We start from the raw sequence: 27886 nt of genomic DNA, 5'->3' as shown, positions 1-27886 counted from the left end.
AAGACAAAACGTTAAAGTACATTGATTTGACATTAATTTGGCTGAAGTGGTGTCCAAAATGGATTGGGTGTTGCGCCTAAGCCTTTTAATAGTAGGGAGAACCCTGGTAACCCACACCCATCATGGTTCACATCCCAGGGCTTTGTTGTGTTCCCACGCTGCAGTCCAAAAGTGTGTTGACACTGCAGTCCAAAGCACCGGCTCCTCTAATGTAATTCCACACTCTCCACTTGACTTAACAGCTGGCTGACGACAAGGCTACCCGGTGTGTGTTTCCTCATCAGAGCGTGGAGGCGCGCGCGTCCCAGAGATGGAGAGCTATGAGGACTTCTGTCTACGAAATCTGGCCATTCTGCAGGAGGGGGGGAACTGCGAGAAGACGGCGTGTGAGCCACACGGTCCTCTGAAAGCTCTCTCGATCATCCGCTTCCATGGACGGGCTGTGCTGTCCCCACTGGTAAGGCAGAAATCAAGATATCGGAGACACTAGATAAGTGTCTCAGACTGTACAGACACCAGACTGTACAGACACCAGACTGTACAGACACCAGACTGTACAGACACCGGCAATTAACACTTTGAGTGCCACGGCCCTTGGGCAAAAGGTGCTGTACTGTGCCACATAGGCCGCAATGCATTTTAAAACAGTCATATAATTTCTTTAATAATGACTATGTAAACACTGAACACGCACAAATAACGATGAGACTCTCTTCTATCACCTGCAAAAAAAAGTTTATTGATCCCATTTTCCGTTCTTTAGTTATGAGCCGGAGAAGATAGCTTGATTTGACCAAAAACAGCCACTTTTTTTCTATAACCTGAGATATTCAGCCTTTTGTGAAAGGAAGCATTTCAAGCACATCATTGACTCATTGCTAATATTTTCTGATGTAATGACACCTCAAAAATAATTTCCTTCAATAAAAGAGTGAAAACAAAGGAATTTTGTTTGGCCAAATACTGTTTTTTAGCTGCAACCAGCAGCGCTGGCCCCTGCGTGCGCTGCTGGTTGCAGCTTCTTGCTGTTCTTGATTTACTGCTGGTGGGCATCAGATATTCTAGCTTGCGTTTCCTAATCCTGTCCTGCTGTCTGGGTGTTGTATGCTGCTCTGCGTGCTCTGCGTGCCCCCCCCCCCCCTTCCCCCCCACCCCCTCAACTGCACACTCCTCCTTCTGGGAGTGTCTCTGGGGCTTTCTGCTGCCTGCGTTTGCTCTGCACTGACAAGTCCGCTACATCCAGCTTTTTTACAACCGCGTGTATTTGTCACCAGCTCCCATGCTTCCAGTTGAGAATAATAACAAGCAACTCCACGGCTGATCATGCGAATGGGCTGTGCAGCGGACACGGAGGTGCTCAATTGTGACAGCAGATTGGCTGCTGCAGGGGCACAGCTAACGTTATGCTTCAATGAAGCAGCTGCATACGGACGGATGCGATGCGATTTCCTTTTCCCCAACGACTTCTGTGTGTTTTACTCCACTTTCTCTCATCTGGAGTGCGCTGTCGCCACCTAAGGGTTCTGTAAAATAGGTTAGACACATTCAATAGCTCTCATATTGTAAGAGGCGATGTAAGAAGCATAGATCGACACCCCCCCGTCAAAAAAACAATTTCGAGTTATTGACGCCATTTGGCGTCGCTGGCAGCCTACGGTAAATTTCTAATGACGCCATATGGCGTCGCTGGCACTCAATGTGTTAAACACCAAAGTTTCCACTTAGCTTTGTGCGGTCAGTGTGTGTTCTGAGGAAGAACTATAGCTTTGATTTTCACCCCAATCTTTTACATCAGTGATACTTAACTTGCGGCCTGGGGGCCATATGTGGCCCGCAATAGGATGCCGATTGGCCCCCCAACCATTTTCTAATTCACAATGAAAACTAACGTTAAATAAAGTTTGACTCAGCTGCAGCTAAATTGTCAAATATTGCCACCTGCTCGCCGCTCAGGCACTTATATGCACAGAACTAACTTAACCTACAGTAACTATCCTGTGTGCACAGGATATCCTGTGACTAAACTCAAGCTGGCACCCCCAAAAAAGTACAATTTGTTACCGAAAAATGTATATTGTTATTGTTGATTTATTAACTGGCCCCTGGCCCCCTGTCATTTTGCAGAAGTGGCCCCGGAGCAAAGCAGGTTGAGTATCCCTGTTTTACATTCATTTTTCTTTTGGATGAGATGGTGAAATCTTGACCATATCTACCCCCCAATTACACCATCTCGCAGTTTTACAAGACCACGGTGAAAATGCTGTTTTGAGGTCTTTCGAAAAGCTGCTGGACCTTGGATGCTTATTTGGTTCAAGAAATGACTCAGGTCACTCCAGCCTTATACATCAAAGGTGGGCAGAAGGCATAGCTTCTAGATGTGTTTTGGAGGTCTCTCAGGGTGACTTACAACATTTTTACGCGTTGTTCCCATGAAGGTGACTGCTTTTTTTAAATGTCAATGTGTTTGGTTGGTTTCCCTGGAGACGAGTAGCCTATGTGTGACACCGCCTACTCTCCTGTGGCCGGGTTTCTGCAGCTCCATGGTAACAATAATGCATTGCTTTCTCATTTTGGTTACAGTGTAGCGATGAGAAGAATGTTATGATACACAATGCATACATACAATGCAGACTTGTGTGCACACTAGGGATGTTCATTTTGAAAATTTTCCAAAATCGATAATCGGTGAAAATTAACGATCAATTATCGATCATCGATTTTATTAATACTTAGAAAATTTTCAATATTTTCAAAAAAAAAAATTTTGTTCTTTTTTTTTTTTTTTTTACAAAATTAATGCCTATGGCAGAAAATACGAAAGACAACGTGTTCTCCTCAATGAACTCTTTATTTCAATGTGTCTCCTCTCCAACACTGCTGTCCCCGGCGCATGCCGGTGTGAATTTCCCATGTTTAAAACAGTTTTGTTGGCACAAAGGCCCGTGCCCAGCCAGAAAACTAGAGACTATATGAAGCTCCAGCTCACGTTAGTCGGCTGTGCAATGGAGTGGGGCGAGGAGGAACGAATTCCACCCAAACCTAGTCCAATTTTTTTTTTTTTTTTTTTTTTTTTTTTTTTTTTATAATTAAAAAATCGATCCAAATGCCACAGGATCGATTCCAATCCTTAACGATCAATTATCGATTTTCGATAATTGATGAACATCCCTAGTGCACACAAATGCACAGACAATTTCAATTGACCTAAAGGGATATTTACCGAAGCGTGTTGGAAAAACACCCGTTGTTTGAGAGCGTTACATACACAGTACACAGTGAGTATCTGAAACGTGGAGGCTCACTGGTCAGAATAAGATCAGCAGCTAAGAGAGGAGATAACTGACGACGAGGAGCAACAACAACAACAACAACAACAACAAGACTGTTGGATGTTAGTCAGGAAGATCCATGTGCTGCTGACTGCTCACCATGTGAGTCTACTGGAATTGCCAATTGAAGTAGATAGGAATGCTTTGCTGTTATAACCGATATTTACCGATGTCGATATGATTTCTATGATAATCACATTTTGTACGTACTGAAAAATACATACAAACACTGTGAATTTGAAGAAGTAATGTCTTTATTTATTTACAAAACATTTGGAAAAGGCCATAAATCATAGATTTGCCACATTGTTTCCTCTCAATATGAACATGTTGGCCGATATGATTGCTGCGTGCAGATATATCATGCATCCCTAGAAGGAGATGATGGTGGATTTCACAGGCGTGCGTGCGTGCATGTGTGTGTGTGTGTGTGTGTGAGAGAGTGTGTGTGTGAGAGTGTGTGTGAGTGAGAGTGTGTGTGAGTGTGTGTGTGTGAGTGAGTGAGTGAGTGAGACCACTTTAAAATATGTGTGTGTGTGTTGTATTTGCAGCTGAGTGCAGAGCAGCGCAGTGAGATGTGTGACCACAGACTGAGGGCGGTCCAGCTGGAGGCGGAGAGGCAGATCCAGAGGAGGAGCAGTCTTCTGGCCCAGGTTCAGGTCATCCTGGACAAGGCTCAGGTCAGCAGCACACTCTGGCCCCGGCTACAGGCCTGGCTGTGGTCCAATAGGGAGTTTATAGTTGTAGGCTCTACAACTATAAACTATCTAGGATCCTCTACAATGTAGATACTAGATACTAACAGACAACAATAATGCATACAGGATAAATTAATGTGATAGTGTGTAGGTTTATAGTGTACTAAATATTAGGACCACAATCATTCGACTGGTGAAAGCCACTTGATTTCATGCATAGGGAACATAGTTTTCACCTGGCCAGTCTGTTCCAAAGAAAGAGCAGGTGGTCCTTGCAATCAGTTTATACACATATACATTCATAGGCTTATATAAATCATTTTACTGCATTATGCTCAGTTTAACACTATATATATATATATATATATATATATATATATACAGTATATATATATATATATATATATATATATGCTCCATCCGAAATATGTCTGTGTGCCACTTCCACAATATATAGCAGAATAATTGAATTACAGTCTGACCCAGAATGTCTAGTGACATTTGCAGTCTTCAATATAGGTTGTCTGACTCATCACTTTCTCTCCACTAGGCTATTTTTACCTGTTTATGTCCCTACGAATGAGCAAATCTGCCCTAGTTTTGACATTTCTGAGCTTTGAATGCGATGATGGCCTCTGTGATATGTTTGCACTATAACCAAAATACAAGGAAATGTCTCTACAGAATGAGTTATTTATAAAGAGAGAAAAGTACAAATTATATATATATATATATATATATATAGTAGCTTAGGGAGTTAATCTTAGAGTTGGAGTTTGGGTTAAGAAATGCTCTTCAAGTTTTGGTGAAATAGGCCGTTAGCTAATAGCTAGCTAAACTTCCTCCATTGTCATTTTAAATGATTAGCAACTACAGTAATTGATGATGATTGATGTACTTGCAATTCATTGATTAATGATGTCCTCCAACAGGTGCACAGCAGCGTACCAGGCGAAGAGGCTGACAGACAGCCAACTCCTCCATATTGCCCTTCCCCTAAACCTGAGACGGTCAACGGCTACACCCTGGTCACTGACTCACCTGGGCTGCCCAGAGACGCTGGATTTGGCCTTCAAACAAGTGATGTGCCCCCTATGCCATGCTCTGAGCCCCCCTCTCTCCTCAATGGCTACAGGGGAGAGGAGCGAGCGAAGGAGGAGAGGGACGAGAAGAGTGAGGAGGAGGAGGAGGAGGAGGAGGAGGAGGAGGACATTAGTCTGGATAGCCTTCTGAAGAGATCAAGGGAGTATGTGAAGAGAGAGCAGAGTCAGCAAGGGTCAACGACGGTTATCAACAGGGTCACCCGCACCCCCCCGCCAGAGACCCTCTCTGACAAGGAGAATGACAGTCGTAGTCTGCTGGGGGACACTGGCATTGAGTTTGGATTCAGTCTGCACCATAGCCCCATAGGCCCGCCTCAGACCCAGACCCAGCTTCAAGCTCTGTATGACCCCCATTCCCAGCAGTCTGGCTGCCTCTCCCCCAGTCTACCTGGCCCGTACGCCTGCCTCCCCACTGGCTGCCTCTCCCCCAGTCTACCTGGCCCGTACGCCTGCCTCCCCACTGGCTGCCTCTCCCCCAGTCCACCTGACCCGTACGCCTGCCTCCCCACTGGCTGCCTCTCCCCCAGTCTACCTGGCCCGTACACCTGCCTCCCCACTGGCTGCCTCTCCCCCAGTCCACCTGACCCGTACGCCCGCCTCCCCACTCCAGAACCCAGCGTTAGTCCTCGTGCACAGAGACGCAGGCCACGCCCCGTTTCTACTGGTAACATCCACATCTCCTTCCCCATTGGCCCGGCAGACCTCATCCCCAGGAGCCCGGGAAGGTCGGGGGAGGGTGGTGGCGGTGGCGTGGCGGCCTGGGCAGAGGCTCTCTCGGGGGCCGCGAGGTCCTCTGACCACTGGGGCCTGGTGGGCAGTGGAGGAGGCGACAGTGGGAGTAGCAGCACCAGTCCGGTGCGGGAGCTCTGCAGCCCTGTCGGTGCCACGGGGGGGCCTGGTGCGATGGGACACCGCGACCATCTTCAGGCCGCAGGGTTCCGCCGGCGCTGTCACACCCTCGACAGTCAGCTGCAGCCCTCCCACTCCCACTCAGGAGGGGAGCAGCACATCGACCGCAGCCAGGAGAGGCTGCCTCGCTTCATGGCAGGAGTCACACGCGTGCTCCCCAGTCGACGGACCCCTGCAGGCCCCTTGAACCAGTCGTATGACGTGGAGAATCCTTCGCCGTCTCTGCTGAGGCCCCACGTGACTCCTGACTTGTCTCAGGTCAAACTCAGGATGGAGGCTGATGGCCCTCAGGGGCCAAACAATGGTCGGATTACACCGACTGTCTTCAGAAATCCAGCCGAGCAGCACGCCAGCAAGACGGGTGAGTGTGGGAAAGTGTGAACTCTATAGTTCCTCTTTAGTTCCTCCTCCAATACACATCCTCTAAAATCGAAGGAGTTATTTATGTACAATTGTTTATTTATGAAGTTAGTCTTGTCATTTCATGTCACTGAGATCACAGTTTTTCCTAAATAGACTACTTGCACAACTCCACTACTTCCTGAAATGAGTAGGGCATAGTGGTTTCCTGTCCTACACTATTGGATGAACTGATTAATGTCAGGTGTGCCTGACTGCTGCAGTCACAACAACAGTGATCAGGCACACCTGACATTAATCAGTTCATCCAATAGTGTAGGACAGGAAACCATGGCCGGTTCTCAATACCAAGAATGTGTTCTTGTTCTTGTGTTCTTGGGGAGAACGTTCTTGCTAGTCGTTCTTGGAAGAATTAACTTGCTAGGTCACAAGCACACATGACGCTGTTGGCAGTTTGAGACGATGCGTTCTTGAGGGTATTGCGCAATACCAGTGCAGAGGCCGCCTGCAGTACTACACAAATAAAAAGCTCAGCTGATTTAGATGCAGCCAATTGTGCACTGGAGCTTTTTGCCATTTTTCGCTATAAATGTCCGTAAAGTGGCACTTATTGAACCCTACTACCCTGCTTGTAGGCATCAGAAGTCATCAGAAATGAATTTAGTGATGAAAAAAAAAATTTAATTGTAAAAAACTTCCCGGAGCTTATGGCGTCTTCTCTGCTGCGTTCTGCCTCCGCTTATGCTGAAATGAATGCTGGGATACGTGCCTTGCCAAGTTGACAGAAGTCACAAACCAGAGCATCCTAGGTAAAGTGGGCATGTCAAGAACACATCCGTCAATTTTAAGCGTTCTTGGCGAAATGTGAACTTTGTATTGGAACAGTACTGATGACGTTTCACAGGGACACAAGAACGCAAGAACACACAAGAACCCTTATTGAGAAACGGCCCAAGATGCCCTACTCATTTCAGGAAGTAGTGGAGTTGTGCAAGTAGTCTATTATTGTGTGAGAAAGGGAAGGAAAAAACAGAAGGAACAGGATAAAAACCTTATGGTAAGTGTGCGTGTGTGTGTCTGTGTGTGTGTGTGTGTGTGTGTGTGTGTGCGCGCGCGCGCGCGCGTGTGCATATGCGTCATCAGAGGAGACCCAGTGGCGAGTGCAGGCTCTGGAGGACATACAGAGGCGTTTGGAGGAGGAGCATGCCTTGCAGATGTCTCTGCTGCTGGCTGAGCAGGAGAAAGAGCAACAGCGCCTCTGTCTGGTCAGCACCTATTTATTTAGCTCAGTGGTCAGCACTAGGAATTACACATTATCTCCTCTAAAAGTAGTACAGGCCTAGCCTAGGTAAACCCAGCCCCCACGTGACCTGCTCTCTCAGTTCCCAGTCACTAGTGACTGAGAACAGGTCTGAGAGCAGGTCACGTGGGGGATGGGTTTACCCAGGCTAGTACAGGCCCAGGAACCCAGAAAAACCAATGAGAAAAAACATATATCTGTCCTTTTTAGTTCATTTCTTAACACTTAACGCTTGAGCTGGACCAGTTTGTTGACCTAGCTGCCTTTGCCAGACTACTGAAGTCTCCTAACCCTATGTCTTCTCTGCCCTGTATGTAGGGTTGCCAACTTCTTGAAATGGAAATAAGGAATGGGGGGGAAGGGGGGGGTCGGTAGTGGACTTAAATATAACTTATATAACTTATATAATCACATAACTGCAATTGCTTCAGCTTCAACCATTTACACATTATTATTATTAACAACACAAGCAAACACTTTTGCGCATAGCTTATTCCTAGATTATCATCCAAGAATTTGGGCGTTGCGAAACAAAAGTTTCTCATTCTTAATAAAACAGCTGTATTAAAAAACAAACAGTAGCCTAGTGCAAACAATATTTTGATATAAGTCTAAATAGCCTACTTCACATTTGCATGTGGCCTATTTATTCAATTTTCTTTTAACAGTGCAAACAGCAACGTTACATAGGCTATTCTTTTGAACAGAACAAACCTGGTATGAACCTGGTATGAATCATTAGTGCAAAAACATTTTAGATTTCAACTGAAATCATCTGAACACAACAAAAACAAATGGCATGCTACATTTGTAGCCTATAGGTACAATGTAAATAGCCTACTCAATGTGCTGTCTTCAGAGTTTAGTTGAATCTAGCAACGCTGACAGCGCTTCATTGGTCGTGACTCACAACAAACAGAATGAGAGAGGCGCAATCTATGGTAGTTGAACGTAACATGACACCACAGACAGGCTGCAGGGTTTACTCGCTCAATACAAATATCCCTTCACTCTTTGCACTGTGTGTTTCTCCAATACGGGACAAAGCGCGTCCCGTATCAGTTCAATATTTTTGTTTACAAATACGGGACGATTCCGTATTTTAAGGGACGGTTGGCAACCCTACCTGTACCTGTTAAGTCTGTTGCTGTGTGACTGTTTTTGCTAATGCTATTGCTAACACTGCTTATATGTGCCATGTCACTGTGAATGAATGTTATCTTCACTTTCACTTGTTCAAGGCTTCCCACTTCTTGTAGTTGCTCCCAAGCGAGAGAGATTAAGCTTGTGGCATACTCTTTGCGCCCAGCCAAGCGCATAGGGCGCACGGCGATTATGACGTCATCGCACGGGGCGTGTCGGGGGCGAGGCCTGAGCGCAGCGCGGCGCGTCCATGGAGATTTTTCTATCAGCGCGTCAGGTTTTGCTGCCTGTGCCTTGAGATCTCCGTGGTAGGCTATCAGCGGATATCTGCTGTGATTGAGTCCTCACCGTCGTAAAGTTGCCTTTGAAGCATGGCGTTCGATTATAAAGAACTAGTTGTGTGGCTTAGCCTTCCCAAATGTTGAGGGTCGTTTTTTATAATTTAATACATAGAATTGGGAACGTTACATTCAATTTCATTCAGACTGCCTGGAGGAGCGAGCTGAGCACTGAGTATGTTCTGTTTTTGCCAGAAGCTTAATGGTGCTGTGTGTGTGTGTGTGTGTGTGTGTGTGTGTGTGTGCGCGTGCGTGCGTGCGTGCGTGCGTGCGTGCGTGCGTGTGTGTGCGTGTGTGCTCGTGCTCGTGCGTGCAGGAGCTCGAGGACAAAGACAGAAGATTGATGGAGCAGAGGTGTGAGCGACCTCTGAGTGGGGAAGCTGGTGGGTGGGATCGTAGGTCTGTGAGTGACAGCTATCCTGTCGTGAGCCCCTCCTCCTGCCCTGGACTGAGCCCTGCCCACACACCGTCTGAGCGATCACCTGGACACAGTATAGGTACAGTTTCACCACGGAGACTCTATTGCATCCATTTATATTCCCTATCGTATCGTTCTAAATGAGCCAATATCATCCTTGTATCGTATCGCGATATGTATCGTATCGTTAAAAGATATCGTTACACCCCAGTTCTCTTTCTTCCGGGATGGCTGCCTGTAACCTAGCAACAATTTTGTTGTACATGGCAATGGAACAGATGTTGATGCTATGTGTTGATATATGAGAAATGTATCAACAAAAACATGATAATGTGGTGTCTTATTACTGGCTCTTGTAAACAAGTCACGGTAGAATAGTAATACCATACTTTTCCAGTGTTTTCCCTACTTTATTTATTTGTTTATTTGGACGGGACAGTGCAAAATTAATGAACACAGAAACCATGGAACAGATAATAAAACCTGGAACATAATAAAAGTGTAAAAATTGCCGGATTTAGCACGAGGCTAATTTCCATCCGTTGTCCCCAAAAAACATAAAACACAAGAAACATAAAACGTAAAACATAATAAAACATACATAAAACATAAGTAGCAGCAATACACTCTAAAATACATAGCAGCAATTACTCTTACAAAAATAAAAATACATAGTAGTAATACACAAAAAAAAGAGAAGAAAGCATATTACCTGTGGACACATGACTGGTTGGTTTTCAGCCATTTTTTAAGTCTACCTTTGAAAGTGGCAAGGGTGGGGCTGTCCCTTATGGAGACGGGGAGACTATTCCATGTTTGGCTACCTTTTATAGACAGGACGTTCTGACCAAACGTGGTCAGTCTACGTTGGACCTTGCAGTCACCTCTGGTGTCTGACCTGGTGCCAAGTCCAGTGATTCTGTTTTTATGGATGAATTCCTGTAAAGGAGGGGGAGCTAGTCCATGTAGGCATTTGTAGAAAAAACAAGCACTCTTTAAGACCTTGAGATTTTCAAAGCTCAGAAAGAGATGTTGTTCCAGAATGTTACAGTGGTGCTATGACAAAGGTTTTCTAGCAAATGCCTTGATGGCTCTGTGATAAAGCTGTTCAATAGGTTTTATAACAGTGGCACCTGCAAACGACCAGTTTGTGAAGCAGTATTCAATGTGAGAGAATATCATGCAGTGAAGATATGTTTTTGCTGCATCAACTGTTAAGAAAGGCCGGATTTGTCTGAAATTAACTAAATTAAAATTAATTGTGCTTTTCATTTTTTTGATGTGTACTCTACCAGTGCATAGAAATTAGGCATTTTAATTTGAAAGTGGTTAGCAATGGTTACAGGCAGCCATACTGGAAGAAATAGAACTACACAAACATTCCATTGCAAGGCCTCTACTTTTGGCGCGCGCGCACACACACACACACACACACACACACACACACACACACACACACACACACACACACACACACACACACACACACACACACACACACACACACACACACACACACAAAAGTTACTGTATCGATTTCAGGTTATTGAATTGTATTGTATCGCTCTAAGTCAGCCAATATCGTCCTTGTGTCATATCGCACCCACGTATCGTGATGCATATATCATTGAAACGTATCGTTACACCCCTACTAAATGGCGCATGGACTTTAGATTATACTCACTGCCAAAAGAAACACAATATAGCTGGCTGAGTGTAGCATAAGATAATTCTGTTGAACTTTTTTTTTCAACCTAGTGAGCAATAATCATGCTCACTGCAGTTTCAGTGTGAAAACTGATCCCTATCTAGCCAGTGTTGGGGTTATGTGCAATTTTTGTCTATCCTCATGGTAAGGCGTCATTTGTGTCTAAAACAGTTAAAACAATGTCTAAAGTGTTGCTCATAAAAGGCCACGAAATGTGGCTTGGTTACTTGATTATGTAAAGATGAATGTCAGAGAGCTTTAGGCCTCCTGGAGGCTGGAGTTTCAGATGCCCTGTTGACCGGCTGAATGCACGGCGTACAGCCAAGGAGGGAACATGACCGACCAAGATCAGGACGTCCCAGAGTCACCACCAGGATGTCCAGTACATCAGGAACCAGCTGGGTCCATGAGGAGACGCTGTGCATGCTACTGTACTGAGCTCAGAGAGGCAGTACATGTAACTGGTGGGGTGATTTCAAACATGTATTTTCCCCATCTCATGTTGTGATTTTCAATTGGACCCCCTACATGCTTCTGAATCTGGTGTCACAGACCTATTGGTTATTATTCACAAATTGTTTACACAAATACTGAACACTCTTAAATATCACATTAATAAAATGATATCTGAAATTAGCTCAGTGTTTGGTATCTTTTGGCAGTGGGTATACCTTGCAAATGTGGCATGCCCTTTTAAATCCGCAAACACGGCAGAGGCTTTCTTGTTCATAGAAATGTATCAGTCAAACATCACTACCTGCACAAAAGCCTATATACAGTTCATACAGGTGCCATTGAAGTGTGTTTAAACTGAACGTATCTCTTTGTTACTCTCTCCAGGTTTCCCCTCCCCTCTCAGTTCCACTGTGTCCTCCCCCTCTGTCCCACCCCCTGTTTATCTGTGGGGGCCCACCTGGGGGGCTAGCAAGCCCCGAGCAAGGCTGAGTCTGGTGGGTATAATATTAAGTAGATGTGTGTGTGTGTGTGTGTGTGTGTGTGTGTGTGAGTTTATAGATTCACATTTACATATTTCTTAAAGGTTGTCTGCCCACATTGTATCTTCTTTGTCTGTACTCTTAGTGGGTGTGTGGGTTTATACATCAGATCGGCAATACGTCATTTTGTAGGCGGCACATGTTCCCGCCCCCTTTTAGGGGGAAAACGCAAGCCTCTCCCCATTGACTTCAATGTAAAATAGCATTATCAAAAAAAATGTAGAACAGAATCAATCTCGTTTATTAATTACCCCGAGATAATTTAGTCTTCCGACATGAAATGCTGTTGTAGTGGAGCCCAGCGTCGTTGTAGGCTACTTGGCTCAGGGCTGTAATGTAAATATGTGACATGAGTCACATGATTTTAGATGGGTCAAAGTCATATTTCCAGTGTATCTTGCCCATTCTATGGCCAGACGAGTTGTAATATATTGTCATGTCATGGTGTTTTGGGGTCATTAATAAACGAGATTGATTCTGTTATTTTTCTATATATTGTTTTGGTAGTGCTATTTTACATTGAAGTCAACGGGGAGAGGCTTGTGTTTTGATCTGATGTATGCGGAGTCTCACAGAACTTCCTTATTGCGTTCCCCAGGTCCTGACAGCAGACCAGCAGAGGGCGCTCTGTCGACTTGGCGCCATCGCTCGTGGCTTCCTCATACGCCGCCTGCTCAAAATAGAGAAGGTCAAACACCTGCGCCAGACCGTGCTGGTGAGAGTATACATATAAAACTGAGAGCAGCAATGTCACTGTATGAATCAGATAGATGTCTTTGTTGTGTTGCTGATTGGGGGGAAAAGCTTGTATGTGTGTAATGTGTGTATTTGTGTGGTCAGGACACACAGGAGTTCATCCGCTCATTCAAGACTGAAGCTCCACAGAGGAGAGGCACCTTCTCAGCACAAGACCTCTCTCTACAGGAGAGAGTCAGAGCCCAGGTACAACACACACACACACACACACGGCCACATCTACTCATACTCTGGACTCAGGCCATGGCCACACTCATCCTTCATGTCTGCACATCTCCGTTCATTTCAATAAATCTTCAATGACAGCTGTCCATTGTCCAGGCAGCGCTGATGATGTGGTCTAATTTGTGCCAATTTAGGGGTCCTTGATATGGAAAAAGTTGGAGAACCACTGTATCTAGAGTGGACAGTAGAGGAGAACGTCATCTTTATTTGTGTGTGTGTGTGTGTGTGTGTGTGTGTGTGTGTGTGTGTGTGTGTGTGTGTGTGTGTGTGTGTGTGTGTGTGTGTGTGTGTGTGTGTGTGTGTGTGTGTGTGTGTGTGTGTGTGTGTGTGTGTTACCCCTCAGTTACGTGCAGCCCTGTACGACGTCCATGACATCTTCTTTGAGATGCCTCTGGAGGATCGATTAGCACTGCTGCAGCAGGACCGGGAGCTGCGTGCCGAGAGGAAGCTACGAGAGATGGTAACCTGATGGCACTTATTTACATAGACCAATCACAGCCCACCGTTATGGTAACCTGATGGCACTTATTTACATAGACCAATCACAGCCCACTGTTATGGTAACCTGGTGGCACTTATTTACATAGACCAATCACAGCCCACTGTTATGGTAACCTGATGGCACTTATTTACATAGACCAATCACAGCCCACTGTTATGGTAACCTGATGGCACTTATTTACATAGACCAATCACAGCCCACTGTTATGGTAACCTGATGGCACTTATTTACATAGACCAATCACAGCCCACCGTTATGGTAAACTGATGGCACTTATTTACATAGACCAATCACAGCCCACCGTTATGGTAACCTGATGGCACTTATTTACATAGACCAATCACAGCCCACTGTTATGGTAAACCGATGGCACTTATTTACATAGACCAATCACAGCCCACTGTTATGGTAACCTGGTGGCACTTATTTACATAGACCAATCACAGTCCACTGTTATGGTAACCTGGTGGCACTTATTTACATAGACCAATCACAGTCCACTGTTATGATAACCTGATGGCACTTATTTACATAGACCAATCACAGCCCACTGTTATGGTAACCTGGTGGCACTTATTTACATAGACCAATCACAGCCCACTGTTATGGTAACCTGGTGGCACTTATTTACATAGACCAATCACAGTCCACTGTTATGGTAACCTGATGGCACTTAATATTTACATAGACCAAGCACAGCCCACTGTTAACTACTGTTACTACTGCTCACTCTTACGCCCTCAACACCATGAACTCTACCTTATGAGATATAACCTTTAAAACTATATCCTTGTTTTCTGATGGCGTCAAACCCCACAGGAGAAAGCCAAGTGCCCCAAGGACAGAGCGGTGCTGTCTGCTGCCACACAGAGGTCACTGGACAGGAAGAAGAGGTGAGATGGGGAGGGTGAAGCAGAAGAAGAAGGTCTCATAGCCTATGTGGTTGGAGTTAGTCTGGATTAGTGTCCTCTAGAGAGAGAGTGGCGTCAGCAGAGGACCAAAATGCAAGACTCATTAGCCAATGAACAGCCAGGAATGGGTCTCGCGCTACTTTTGCATGCTAAAATAAAGCTGATAATGTACAATTTGATTCAAGGAGGGGAAAACCCTTTCAGAGTACAACACAAACTGTCTATTTTGCTGCAACTCGACAGTGCTGCTTAATCCAGAACCTTACTTCCTGGAACTCTTGAGAGTAAAAAACTGGTCCATTGGAGTGAATGGAGATGTCGGGACTCTTCTATCTATATGGCTCTGGTCTGGATCTACTGTATGGGATCTACTTTTTAGATCTTCTACTTCCATTATCACCAGTTGTTTGCGCTTGCTCCTCCTTCAGGGTTGTAGAATCCCCGGCCCAGGCGAGGAAGATGCAGCAGAAGCCAAAGAGCCCCACTACCAACCGGTACCTAACATAGCTCTGGAGTTAATTAGTCACTCTGCTGTTTCCCAAATGCAGCTGCATGCTGTCAGTATTGTCCCCTTATATTTAGCTGTTTCCTGTCCTCTGCATGCCTCCTCTCTCCTCTCCCAGGATCCTCAAGCCAAGCCAAGGACAAAATGCGCCTGTCCCAGGCCAGCTAAACCTCCAGGGGTCAGTATAACGCCTTATTCTGTGTGTACAGAGGCTAGGAACATTATCTGAACCACTGTCTGTGTGAGTGCATCTCAGCATGAATCTGGGTGTGTTCTTCTTCTCAGGAGCTGGTACAGAAAGACCCCCGAGGAGAGAGTGAGACGCTCAGACAGCCTGAAGAAGCAGCACTCTGTGGGTTAACAGGTGACTCACTGCCAACTGGAATGTTTACTCTTTCATACAAACCTTCAACCGTCACAACTCCAGTCAGCGCTGCTAACATCTTCTCTATTCTACTGTACCTTTTGGAGTTCAAACGGTTGTATTTCAGTACCACACTTTACCTTATGGATGAATCACAATGCCATTGTTTTTGACTGTTTGGTGTGGCTTGCCAAAATCATTTTAGTGCCCCCCCCCCCCCCCCGACTGATTCATGGTTACTTACATGGATTAATTTAAAGGTTTTAATAAAAACAATAACTGATGTACTTTCATGTTAAGCTAAAAGAGAGTTGGTGATAAAAGAAAATTAGGTGAACACTTTTCATCTGTGCCTGAGAGAAATAATAACGCCTTCCCTCCTACAGTGTCTCTAATAATTTAGCATGCTCACGCTTTTGTGTTTAAACATCTAGTACTTGCTGTTATTGCCTTTACAAACACCAAAGTCATGCTGGCAGTCACATAGTAGAGATGAAAATACAGAATATTCAAGCTGACGTTTTATGTTGAAGGTACTTTTGATGTGCTCTGTCTCTGTCTCTGTATTTGATGGTGCTGAGAGTTTTTTATTGCTTCCTGTAACATTTCAGTGTGTTTTAATGTTTGGCTTAGATCAATGCCAAATAAAATAAAAAGTCCCAATGTATTCATGCACCGTTTAATGCTGTTACATTTGCTGAAATTAATGTAGCTGCACATTTTGATAACATGATGCAGGGCAGAGACAGTAAATGAAATATTTCAATCATGAGAGGCCAGTCAGTATGATTTAACAAGCGTCTTTATTGAGCAAATGGCAAGCATGGCAACTACTTTGGTGTATGACTCCCTTGCCAGGTGAGGTGGCACTCCTCTTGAGGTGAGAGGAGGGCATCTGAATAGGCGAGGATAGAGAATCCCCCCTTCCTCCCGTGGGGGATTTTTTGGGAGTCAAGACTCGTTGGTGGGTGGTGGACTGGGGAGGTGGGTGGGCGAAACGACAGCTTCAGAGGAGATGATGAACAGCCGTGATGCTAGCTGCTGCTATGATCCGCCAGAGAGGGAGGTGACGTAGAACCCTCGCTATATGTACTAGGATGAACTGACGTCATAACTGATGTCATACTTAAACTTGGCTGAAAACACTGCCTGCCTCACACAATAGAATTGGCTGCATCACGTTAGCGACAAATCTGGAGACTTCCATGCCGTTTTAACGGAGTCCATTCCGACAACGAGGGGTGGCAATGTGCCAAAAATGAGCGCGATTGATTTGATTGATTGATCACTAGGCCTATGTCTCACTTTTTCTGACATGGATCAGCAGCGCAGCAGTAAGCTCTCTCCTCTCCTCGGTATGATGGACCTGCCTGCCTGCATAGCCGAAGCGCGTTGGGATCCCTAGCTCTACCCAACAATTCAAAGCCGTTTGCAGCACTTGAGGAAACCGTGAGTTTGCTCGTTTAATTCGTTGATATAAGCGATTGCCCGAACGATTCATTAATTAATAAACTAGTGAACGTGAAGTGAAGTGAAGTGAGTCACGAAGAGCCACACTCACCCACTCAGACGGATCTGCGGATAATGACCTGCCACTGTTTAACTGCAGCTGCGATTGCGTGGAAGCGGATCTTATACCGGCGGTCGAGGTGAATAAGATACGGACTCGCGGGAGTGCGCGTAGGCCGGCTAATTGTTGTTTAACATGCAAGCCAACCGGCTAGGAGCAGGTTATAATACGGATTCCACTGCATGTTAAGAAGTGTTCCATACATGTTGCCCCGCGACACAAACAGTATGAAAGACGCTTGTTTGGTAAATGGATTGCTTTTATCCAAAGCTCTTTACAATGTGCCTACATTCACCCATTCACACACCGAAGGCAGCCAGCTGCCACGCAGGGTGCTCGCACAGCCATCGGGAGCAATTTGGCGTTCAGTGTCTTGCCCAAGGAGACTTTGACATGTGGACTGGAGGAGCCGGGGATCGAACCACCGACCTTCTGGTTGGTGGACGATGCCCTCTTCCTCCTGAGCCACAGCCGCCCTAGCCTAGGTAAACCCAGCCACCACGTGACCTGCTCTCTCAGTTCCCAGTCACTAACCCTAACCTAACATAGTGACTGAGAACAGGTCTGAGAGCAGGTCACGTGGGGGATGGGTTTACCCAGGCTACAGCCGCCCCCTTGTTTGTTGTCTCTGAGCTGCAGATGCATTACGGCAGTGATACTCAACTTGTGGCCTGGGGGCCAGATGCGGCCCGCGATAGGGTGCAGAGTGGCCCCCTGACCATTTTATAATTCACAATGAAAACTAACATGAAATAAAGTTTGACTGAGCTCCAGCTAAATTGTCAAATACTGCCATCTGCTCGCCACTCAGGCACTTATGTATGTAACTGACTTAACCTAACTAACTATCTTGTGTGCACAAAATTGGCAGACTAAACTCCAGCTGACACCCCAAAAACCTACAATCCGCTGCTGCACAGAAAAAATTATATTATTGTTTGTTTGTCTGTTTGTTAACTGGTGCCTAGCCTCCTATCATACAAAAGTGGCCCCAGAGCAAGTTGAGTATCCCTGCATTACTGAATGATGGGAGGAAGGGAGTTTGGATTTGGAAAAACCACACGCTTCCTTCCTGAAATCTGCGCCTCAGGCATCTGCTTCGTCCATACATATTTGTCATCTCTGAGGATTACGGCTGTCTTCTCAGCGACATCAGCATGCACTTTGATCAGGATATCCAGTAGGCGAGCCTCTCTGGTGAAAATGAAACAGTGGAAACTATGAATTTAACATGTAATTATTATTAAGACATTATTTTGAATTAATTATTTTGAATTAATTTAATTGTTCTCTAATACAAATCAAAGTCTTGGAGCCAGAGGGGATAAGCAGGTTTTGACAAACTTTACATAAGACCCAAAAACAAAATGTTTTCATCAAATGTTGTAAATATCTTAGTTTTGATGATAATGTCATCATATAAATTCACAAGGATACTACAAACTAGATCTCCACAAGGGCTTTTACTTGATGTATAAATTAGATCTCATATCCAAAATGTTACGCTCTTCTGGCTCCAGCTTTTGATCTTTTTCGTATATGCCTATATACATCAGATCAGCAATTAGGCCCCGCCCCCTTTTAGGGGGAAAACACAAGCATCTCCCTGTTGACTTCAATGTAAAATAGCACTACCCCAAAAATGTATAGAAAAATAACAATCAATCTCCGGACATGTGCCGCCAGCAGCCGCCTACAAAATGACGCATCTGGTGTATACTGCGGATATATTTCACGGCAATAACTGAAATGCACATGATCTTACAATATCCAGATAGATCATATTTCCTTTCACTAACCTGGGCACGAACTCGACCAGTTTTTTGCACAATGACTGGATGAACAAACTGCCTAGCTCCGGGTCTCTCATGGAGATGTCGCCAGCAACAGTGGCCATGCCTATGAAGAAATCTGCAGATGCCGGAATGGAGTCAGCAGGGCCATCAGTGCTGAGTGCAGGGCCGCCGGACCCGATGTGGACCATCTGCTGTACGTTGGGGCCCTGGCAGGCCTGGATGAAGAAAAGCTTGGGTTTTCCAGCCAGAGTTCCACACTTCTCTCCACTGAAAGGCGCCTTGAGCTCGCTGATCTTGACGGGGAGGCCATCCACACCAAACACACTTCCCTCCTCGCCGTGGCTGAGAACGATGCAGACCACACAGTCCATCTGACTGTGGTCCATCTCGCCAAGCTTCTTTACCACAGACAGCATCTTAGTACTCTCACAATCATTCTTTATCTGCATCTTAAATCCCAGCCAGGTAAACACGCTCACCAGATTTTCTGAAATACCCCCCCGACACACACACACACACACACACACACACACACACACACACACACACACACACACACACACACACACACACCCACCCACACACACACACACACACACACACACACGAACACAAACATTATGTACATGTAGATAAGGAATGGAATTTTGGCACAGTTTACATTTGAGAAGGAATTATTTCCAGAATGAATAGAAATTAGCCTCACGTTCATCAATCTGGGTTCCTTCACGAGTTTCCATTTTGCCCTTGAAGTCATAGTTGTTTATGATCAAGCACACACCTCTCACTTTTCCTCGTCCCATATGATACTTTTCCAAAATCTACAGTCAGAGATCAACAAGAAAAGAAGACAGATTACACGTTTTGTTCAGAAGTGTTCATAATAAAGCATAATTTCATAATTGTGTTCATAATTTGCATGAAGAAATCAGCCACCTCTTCCTTTGTGCTTGTAGTTTGTACTTGGCCAGAGCTCCCTTGTTTCTCTATGGGACAGATGATCACAGTAAGGGGAGGGGGGGGGGGGGGTACTGATTAGAAATGTAGACATTGATCACATCATAGGAATGAAAACGAGAGACTGCATGATATTTCTTGGACTGTAGACATACTTCTGTTTCCCTCATGTTGCCACAAGGCTAATCACAATGTCAGTTCCCTCTAATTGATCAGAAAAATAGGTACAGGGACACACAGTAGCAGGCTGGATTTTATGACAGGTCTAGGCCTATATATGTCCATCCCAAGAAAATGATAATTTCCAGGCAGGAATGGTCAAATTATGAATAATTTCAAATTAAAAAACACTGCAACTGCTACAACAATTGATCTGCAGTGTTCAATGTTCACAAAAAAGAAATCCACTCACCGGCGCCGGAATCAGGTGCAGTTAGGCCCAATTCAATGGTCGCTTTGGCTGCAGAAATACAGACAGAGAAATGTTGAATAGCCCTGAAATAATTTGATGACAGACGTCTTCTACAGTATAACCTCATCAGGAACATCTACTTCCTTCTCTATCCCAGAGGACTGGCCAAGATATAAAATTCAAATTGGTTCTCATATTGATAGAAGTAGCCTTGAGGACCACAGAGAGAGAAAGAGGGGGTGGGGGGCAGAGAGGGAGTGCAGCGCAGAAAGGGAAGTTGATGGGGTACATCACCCAAATATGTCATATTATGTACAGTCAAATAAAAACAAAAATTTCGGTGGGCTGACCTAACCTAACCAAAAACGTCTGCCTTGTAAATATATATATATATATATATATATATATATTTACAAGGCGGACGTTTTTGGTATATATATATATATATATATATATTTACAAGGCGGACGTTTTTGGTTAGGTCAGCCCACCGAAATTTTTGTTTTTATTTGACTGTATATCATATATATATATATATTTCTTTTTTATGTGGGGTTGTATGACGTAATTGCGGACAGTCAGTGTACTGGCTGCAACGCTCTGGACCCCCTCGCACGCCAATTTAGGAGAAGTGCAGTCCAGCTCTCTCTGTGGGGACTATGAGCAAAAAGTGTAATGTCAGGAAGAATAGAGCTGAAATTGTTTTTTAGTGAAAACTTAGCTAATTAATTTAAAATATATATATTTTATTTCTCAATTGAATGCAATAGGCTTCCTTCCGTACACTCGTGACTCCTTCTTTGTCACCTCTTACCACCAGTCAAATGCTGGTTAATCTCAGCTGTGGCTGGTAAAGTACTGAGCACTTTTTCAGGTCAGTAGCTTGTTTTCAACCAATCCATCCTGTTCTGAAACTATTGTGATGTTTAAGAAATAAATTTGACTGGTAAAGATGGTCTGAATTTGTGTGATATTTTGGTGGCAGTTGGCTGGTGGTTAAGAGGATGTTCAGCCTCTAACTCAGTGCTGACCATTTGGTGCTCTGTTTTTTTGGGCCCGCGGATTTGGGGAAAAAAAAATGTTTTTTGTTCCCCATAAATATTTTTTTCCTGATTTTTTATCCCATTTTTATCCCCCTTAGTGCTAATTTTACTTTTATTTATCCTGGTTGCTACTCCACCCTCTGCCGATCTGGGGAGAGCCGAAACTGGCTCCATGCTTCCTCCGAGACATGGACAGTTAGCCTAGCCTGGGTAAACCCATCCCCCACGTGACCTGCTCTCAGGCTTACCCTGCTCTCAGTCACTAGTCACTGTAGTGACTGAGAGCAGGTCTGAGAGCAGGTCACGTGGAGGCTGGGTTTATCCAGGCTACAGTTAGCCAGCCGCTTCTTTTCACCTGACAGGGGAAGCTTCACTGGTAGGACATAGCACGTGGGAGGTTCACGCTATTCCAACCGGTTCTCCTCCCTCCGAACAGGCGCCCTTAACGACCAGAGGAGAAACCACATTAGCAACCAGGATATTGCATGTTTTGGTGAAGGGGGTTCCTATATGAAAAAAAATGTTATTAACGTTAATTTTGTGCAGCTGGTATTCTCTCTCCCCGACTCTATCACACGGGAGTGAGGCATTGCTGTCTGAGGATTGATCGCTCCTGATTGGTTGGCTGAATCACCTGGTTGGGGGGTGAGCTCTGATATTTGATCCCTCCCCAGTCACTGGCTTTACACCAGCTCAGCAAGATGGACAGATCATCATCACGGCAGTGGCACACTGACAAAAGAAAGTTTAGGACGGAGTGGCAAGATGAGTATTTTTTTACTTAAGTAAATTCAACAGCGGTTTGTCTCATTTGCAGACAGAGAGTGGCTGTTTTGAAAGAGTATAATATACGTCGCCACTACGAAACGAAACATGCCCTCGCTTTTTCAAACAGATAAAAAGTAGATTATTATATTAAAATGTTATTTTAGATTTAGAATGTTAATTTTCTATAAAACACAATACATTTTAATGTAATTCCACAACGTTTATTTTTGGCCCTCGGCCCTCCACCCAGATTGAGTTTTGGCCCTTCATGGGAAAGAATTTGGGCACCCTGCTCTAACTGGATGCCCTCATGTGACCAGACCTACTGAAGTGTCTCACAAAGAGCTTCACATGTCTGTTTTCACACATCTATTTCACACATCTATTATCTATGTAGAATAACAACAGAGTACTAGTCAAAATGATACAGCCCACACTTTAAATAAGTTGTTGATGCAAAGTGTTGTATTATAACTACATTAATGTGAAGATGTCTCTGAATAATGTGGCAGTTCTATATTTCCACTTCTCATCACTTACCTTTAGCCAACTGGTGCACTAGGTCATTCCTGAGGACCCTGCTTAAAACCTGCTTGGTCACCTCATACCAAGCAGAGTCTTGGATATATTTCTGCACGATCAAATCAACTGTTTCACGCATGTTTGCCTTCTGCAGATCGCACCAAGGGATGGGTTGGATGGGGCATTTGGGCCCTTGGATTGTAGTGATCTTCAGGCGCCACTTGAAGTCACTAAACTGTTCACCTCCCAAATTCTTCAGTATTTCCAAGAGGAGTTTTGATACCTCATCTTCATCCACTGCCGCTGCCATTGTTGCTTCCTGATCAAATCAAAGGATATTTTATAATTTCAAGGTTAGGGCAATTATGCAGTTCACACTCCAAGGCATTAGACCGCTTTCCGGTCATTTAACGGTAAAAAGCGCATGTGTGAAAACGGCTAAAGTGTCCCAACTCATTTTGCAATCAATCTACTCTAGATGAGGATAAAAAGCCACATATCTTGTCTCCATACTTTGTATCTCTCTTCCACTCTTTTCCTAGTTATCTCTCTCATGATTAAAGTCCTGATTTCCCACGTCGCCCTGCTGTAAATTACCCATGTTTAATACATTTTTGAAAACTGTGGTGCAAAAGAAAAGGTGAGAGGAGGTAGGGAGGAGAGGCTGGTAGCAAAGGCAAGTATGAACGGATGGAGGAGAGTTTCAAGCAGAAGAGTTGAATTTAAAAAGAGGAAGGGTGAATGAGAAGAAGTAACAAAAGCAGCTTTCACACATGTCTGGAATTCAGGAGTTATCTAGAGGCCATCCGTATGGCGCTCTATAGCTACTTTCACACATGAACTCCAGATCAGGTGAGGGTTGCTCCCCACTGAGCCTGCCCCGGATGATACGTGAAGTGTACCCTTTCACACATGAGGCATGTTGCATTCTCACATGAGTAGCACCTCCGCAGAGTTTGTAAAGTAGAGAGGGGGCGGGGGCGGGGGAATTTGGGCATGACCACACAATGGGGAGTTATGAAAACTAAAAATACATAATGGGCGATAACTGCCTAACGTTCACGGGCCACGGCATATAATCGTTTGCGCATAAAGAACACACTGCCCATTTTCAACCAGCTTTGTATCATTAGAACATCAGTAGTATATCAGAAAACTGTAAACGGTTTTGAAGTCTGTCATTTAATTTGACAGTTATTGAGTGTTAAAGTGTGGACCAGTGACATCACTGGTCTACACTAACTCAAATTAATAACTCATTAACTCAAATCAACTCTCAATAACTGTCAAACTATTCATCATTCATCTAGTTTGACAGTTATTGAGAGTTGATTTGAGTTAATGAGTTATTAATTTGAGTTAGTGTGGACCAGTGATGTCCCTGGTCCACACTTTAACACTCAATAACTGTCAAATTAAATGACAGACTTCAAAACCGTTTACTGTTTTCTGATATACTACTGATGTTCTAATGATACAAAGCTGGTTGAAAATGAGCAGAGTGTTCCTTTAATTAAACAACCCCACAACTCACGCCCAGATGCATCGATTTCCTCAAGTCGCAAGCACTACAAAAGTCTTTGCTATGTTCAGTCCTAAAATGCATCAACCTACTAGAATTATACAGAATACAGGAAGCTAGACGTTTTTACCTTCAAAATAAAATAAAATTTGTATTACTTAGTAACAAAAAATCAGAATGGTCGACTCACTACGGGTTAAAATGGACTTTTCGAAGGGAGCAGATATTCTTCCAGTTTATCTCCGTTCTGTATCTTTCGAAACACACAGAAAAAAACATTACACGTGCATTTACTTTATTTAATTGCCATTATTGCGAAGGTTATACCCGGAAGTTTTCGTTTTATACTGCCTGACTTGACGCTACTTGGAATTTGCGGTTCTGCTATTGAATCTTCACAAACGCTGTGTAAACAAACGCTGTGTGCATGAACGCAACCAGATCCAGATACCCTACCTAGCGATGTCCAATACTGGGAAGCGGGACGACCCTCGCGTCCAAAAATGCTTATTAAATGTGTGTGCTGTGCGAAGCAGACATGAAATCAGATCAGAGCCATGAGCCTTTCAATCCAGCAATCCAGGCAGCAACATGTTGGCTGTCGCACACGGAGCAGGTTTGAGCTTCATTTGGAAACACTGAGACGGCATGATGTTTTTTTTGCTCGCTCATTCACATCGACTATTTATATAATAATAATCTGTCACGCCTTCTTGTCTCTGTCCTCATGCACACTGACCTGGCTACTTCACGGAGCTCTAGAGAGGGGAAGGGGGAGGGGGGGGGTGGGACAATCCGCTCCTGCGACTACGGCTGGGGCTACACTTCCCTCCGTCTAGCCCAGGGGTGGGCAACTATTTTTCATGGGGGGCCACATGAGAAACCCAGATTGTTGCCGGGGGCCGAACAAATATTGTCATGCCGTAACCCATGGATGGGCAACTTTGATGATAGAGAGGGCCACAAAAAAAAATCCTCCTTACCAGATTTTGCTGAGGGCAGAACGGCGCCAGTGCGAAAAATTTGGGGCATATGAAGCCAGGTTTAGAGGAATAACTAATTTTTAATTAACAGTTGTGATGTCATTATTCAGTCTTAACCACCAATATTTGATCATTTTCTCACTCACTCCTATATCACCACCTGCTCTCCCTGCAGCCGAAATGTTTTTCTTGAAATAAACCAGAATATGAGTGGGATCATTTAAGCATAAGTATCAGTAAGTGGCCCGGGATTCTCAAAGCCTGTGTTGAGGGTCACACAAGAACAAAAATGCACTCTTGAAGCTAAATAAATCCAAAACCAACGAGTTAATTATTTAAATGATTACTTCAATGTAGAACAGTCATTTCTAACACATGAGATTACTTTTAGCCTTTTAGTCATAAAGATTAGGCTATTGAAAGATATTCCATATTCCAGACTGAAATGCTATAAGATAAGTAGTATTGGCCAGAATGACATGAACATTTGGAAACTTATTCAGCAGGTATCTTGCATGTTGCGTTCAGGTGCATTGTAATTTTTTTTTTTTTGGACAATTCCATCGCGGGCCACACAGGGGGCGCCGGCAGGCCGCATGCGGGCCGTATGTTGCCCATGTGTGGTCTAGGAGGAGGCTCGCAGGTGCGCGCATGAGCCAACTAAATCTGTTCACGCATACAACGCAATACGGATGGCCTCTAGATAACTCCTGAATTCCAGACATGTGTGAAAGCAGGGACAACTAAACTACCATTTTTGGGGATTGATTTCTGATTAAGGCCGAGGGACAATCCTTTTCTCAAAGTGATACCGCACATTCAGGTATGGGATACAACTAGGTTCGGGTGACCTACACCTAGCCCGATCATTCATCCAGTGGCATTAGTCCTGTGTGATCTGTACACCTTCCAAGTAAGTATAAATGAACGAGTCATGTATCCCTCTTACCCTTGGCTCGGCTCTCCCACGCTGGCACACCCTGTCAATTCAGGCGTGGCTATCTAGCTACATCAACTTACTATTATTACTAGGTAATTGATTGGGGGCTGTTAGACAGCATTTGGGACACTAACCTATAGTATCACTATTCATCACAGTATTAGTAAAACTAGATCAGCTCACACTGAACCCCATGCTGAGTTCCACAGCGGTGATGTCACCAGTGTGCCCTGCTTGCGCGCTGACATTCACTCTATTAAACTAAGCTAAATTGTGCGCTGACAAGAAAACTAATAGCTCTATTGAAATCCACAACCCCAAAAACCTATGTAGGCTATAGACCCAAAAACTGGGTTTCTATGTATTTTAGATCATGAGATATCATGGCGGCCATCTTGCACGCCATCTTTGCTACAGCATTTCACATAGTAGTTATGACAAAAATAACACTTATAATAAAGAAATGTGAGACCCATAAAACATTTTATGTTACCAAACATAGGTTACATGCTCATTTAGTACAACACGTGGAAGCCATCTTTTTCAAAAGAGTGGCCCTTGAAGAGTATCTGTGCCAAATTTCATGCTTGCATCACAAAGTGAACGATCCTTCTGAAATATGCAATTATCTGCTGCACTATCGGACAAAACTGCCTCCCCACCAAGCCCCGCCCCCGCAGCAGACATGAGCAGACTCGAGTTTGCCAATGAGTTTGCTTCAAGAAAGTCAAGACAGGCAGATTCAATGGTGGAGTGCATGCGCCCCCTAGTGGATGCATGCATTTACATAGTGGGGGGGCACGCATGTACAGGGGGGTTGATTTGCGCATAACACCGGTCGGGCAGTGGGCACAGCTGTGCTGGTAAAGCATGGCGCTGCCTTCGGGCTTCAAAAGATGTTACAAAATTGTATCGAACATACATGGAGCCTACCTGGAAAACGGTCGCTGTCAGCTTGCTCTTTGTGCTACAAATAACAGTACAGACTAGAGTGATAGCTGGAGGAGAAGCAGCCCCAGATGATCTACTGTGCTGTCAACCCATAGGCTGTAAACTCTGTGGTAATTATTAGGCGACTGAAAACCAGCATGAATTGAGAGCATCGAAAGTGCATTACCGTATAACCCAGACAGATGGTTATAGGAGTAATCATAATTCTTGTGGAATCTATATAACAAATGACAGTAACACTTAGCCAGGCAGTTCCTATTGTAGGCTCTCGATTTATCTGCTATCTGTTTTTACATCTTCTACTTTCATTATCACCAGTTGTTTGCGCTTGCTCGTCCTCCTTCAGGGTTGGAGAATCCCCGGCCCAGGCGAGGAAGATGCAGCAGAAGCCAAAGAGCCCCACTATCAACCGGTACCTAACATAGCTCTGGAGTTAATTAGTCACTCTGCTATTTCCCAAATGCAGCTGCATGCTGTCAGTATTGTCCCCTTATATTTAGCCCTTTCCTGTCCTCTGCATGCCTCCTCTCTCCTCTCCCAGGATCCTCAAGCCAAGCCAAGGCCAAAATGCGCCTGTCCCAGGCCAGCTAAACCGCCAGGGGTCAGTATAACGCCTTATTTTGTGTGTACAGAGGCTAGGAACATTATCTGAACCACTGTCTGTGAGTGCATCTCAGCATGAATCTGGGTGTGTTCTTCTTCTCAGGAGCTGGTACAGAAAGACCCCTGAGGAGAGAGTGAGACGCTCAGACAGCCTGAAGAAGCAGCACTCTGTGGGTTAACAGGTGACTCACTGCCAACTGGAATGTTTACTCTTTCATACAAACCTTCAACCGTCACAACTCCAGTCAGCGCTGC

General features: G+C 44.6%; 2 protein-coding genes across 2 annotated transcripts; one reads left to right on the top strand and one right to left on the bottom strand.

Moving 5' to 3' along the window:
• Positions 1–122: 122 nt before the first annotated feature.
• On the top strand, positions 123–27810 carry ccp110 (centriolar coiled-coil protein 110; the record flags this gene model as incomplete). The annotated part of the gene is made up of 15 exons (XM_083649917.1): positions 123–171; positions 285–457; positions 3881–4009; positions 4960–5525; positions 5706–6400; positions 7543–7664; positions 9497–9677; positions 12147–12256; positions 12900–13016; positions 13142–13243; positions 13626–13742; positions 14604–14677; positions 27375–27440; positions 27570–27629; positions 27735–27810. 15 exons carry the CDS (start codon positions 123–125, stop codon positions 27808–27810), a joined length of 2637 nt encoding a protein of 878 aa, XP_083506043.1.
• Positions 18151–22942, bottom strand: LOC310787797 (caspase-8-like; the record flags this gene model as incomplete). Its single annotated transcript, XM_083649283.1, has 4 exons — positions 18151–18328; positions 18934–19417; positions 19637–19751; positions 22778–22942. 4 exons carry the CDS (start codon positions 22940–22942, stop codon positions 18151–18153), a joined length of 942 nt encoding a protein of 313 aa, XP_083505409.1.
• Positions 27811–27886: the final 76 nt, after the last annotated feature.

This window comes from Poromitra crassiceps, assembly GCF_964638095.1.
Source record: "Poromitra crassiceps genome assembly, chromosome: 13".
NCBI classification, from domain to species: domain Eukaryota; kingdom Metazoa; phylum Chordata; class Actinopteri; order Beryciformes; family Melamphaidae; genus Poromitra; species Poromitra crassiceps.
Note: the sequence above shows the minus strand (reverse complement) of the source record. Positions and strands in the feature narration are given on the sequence as shown.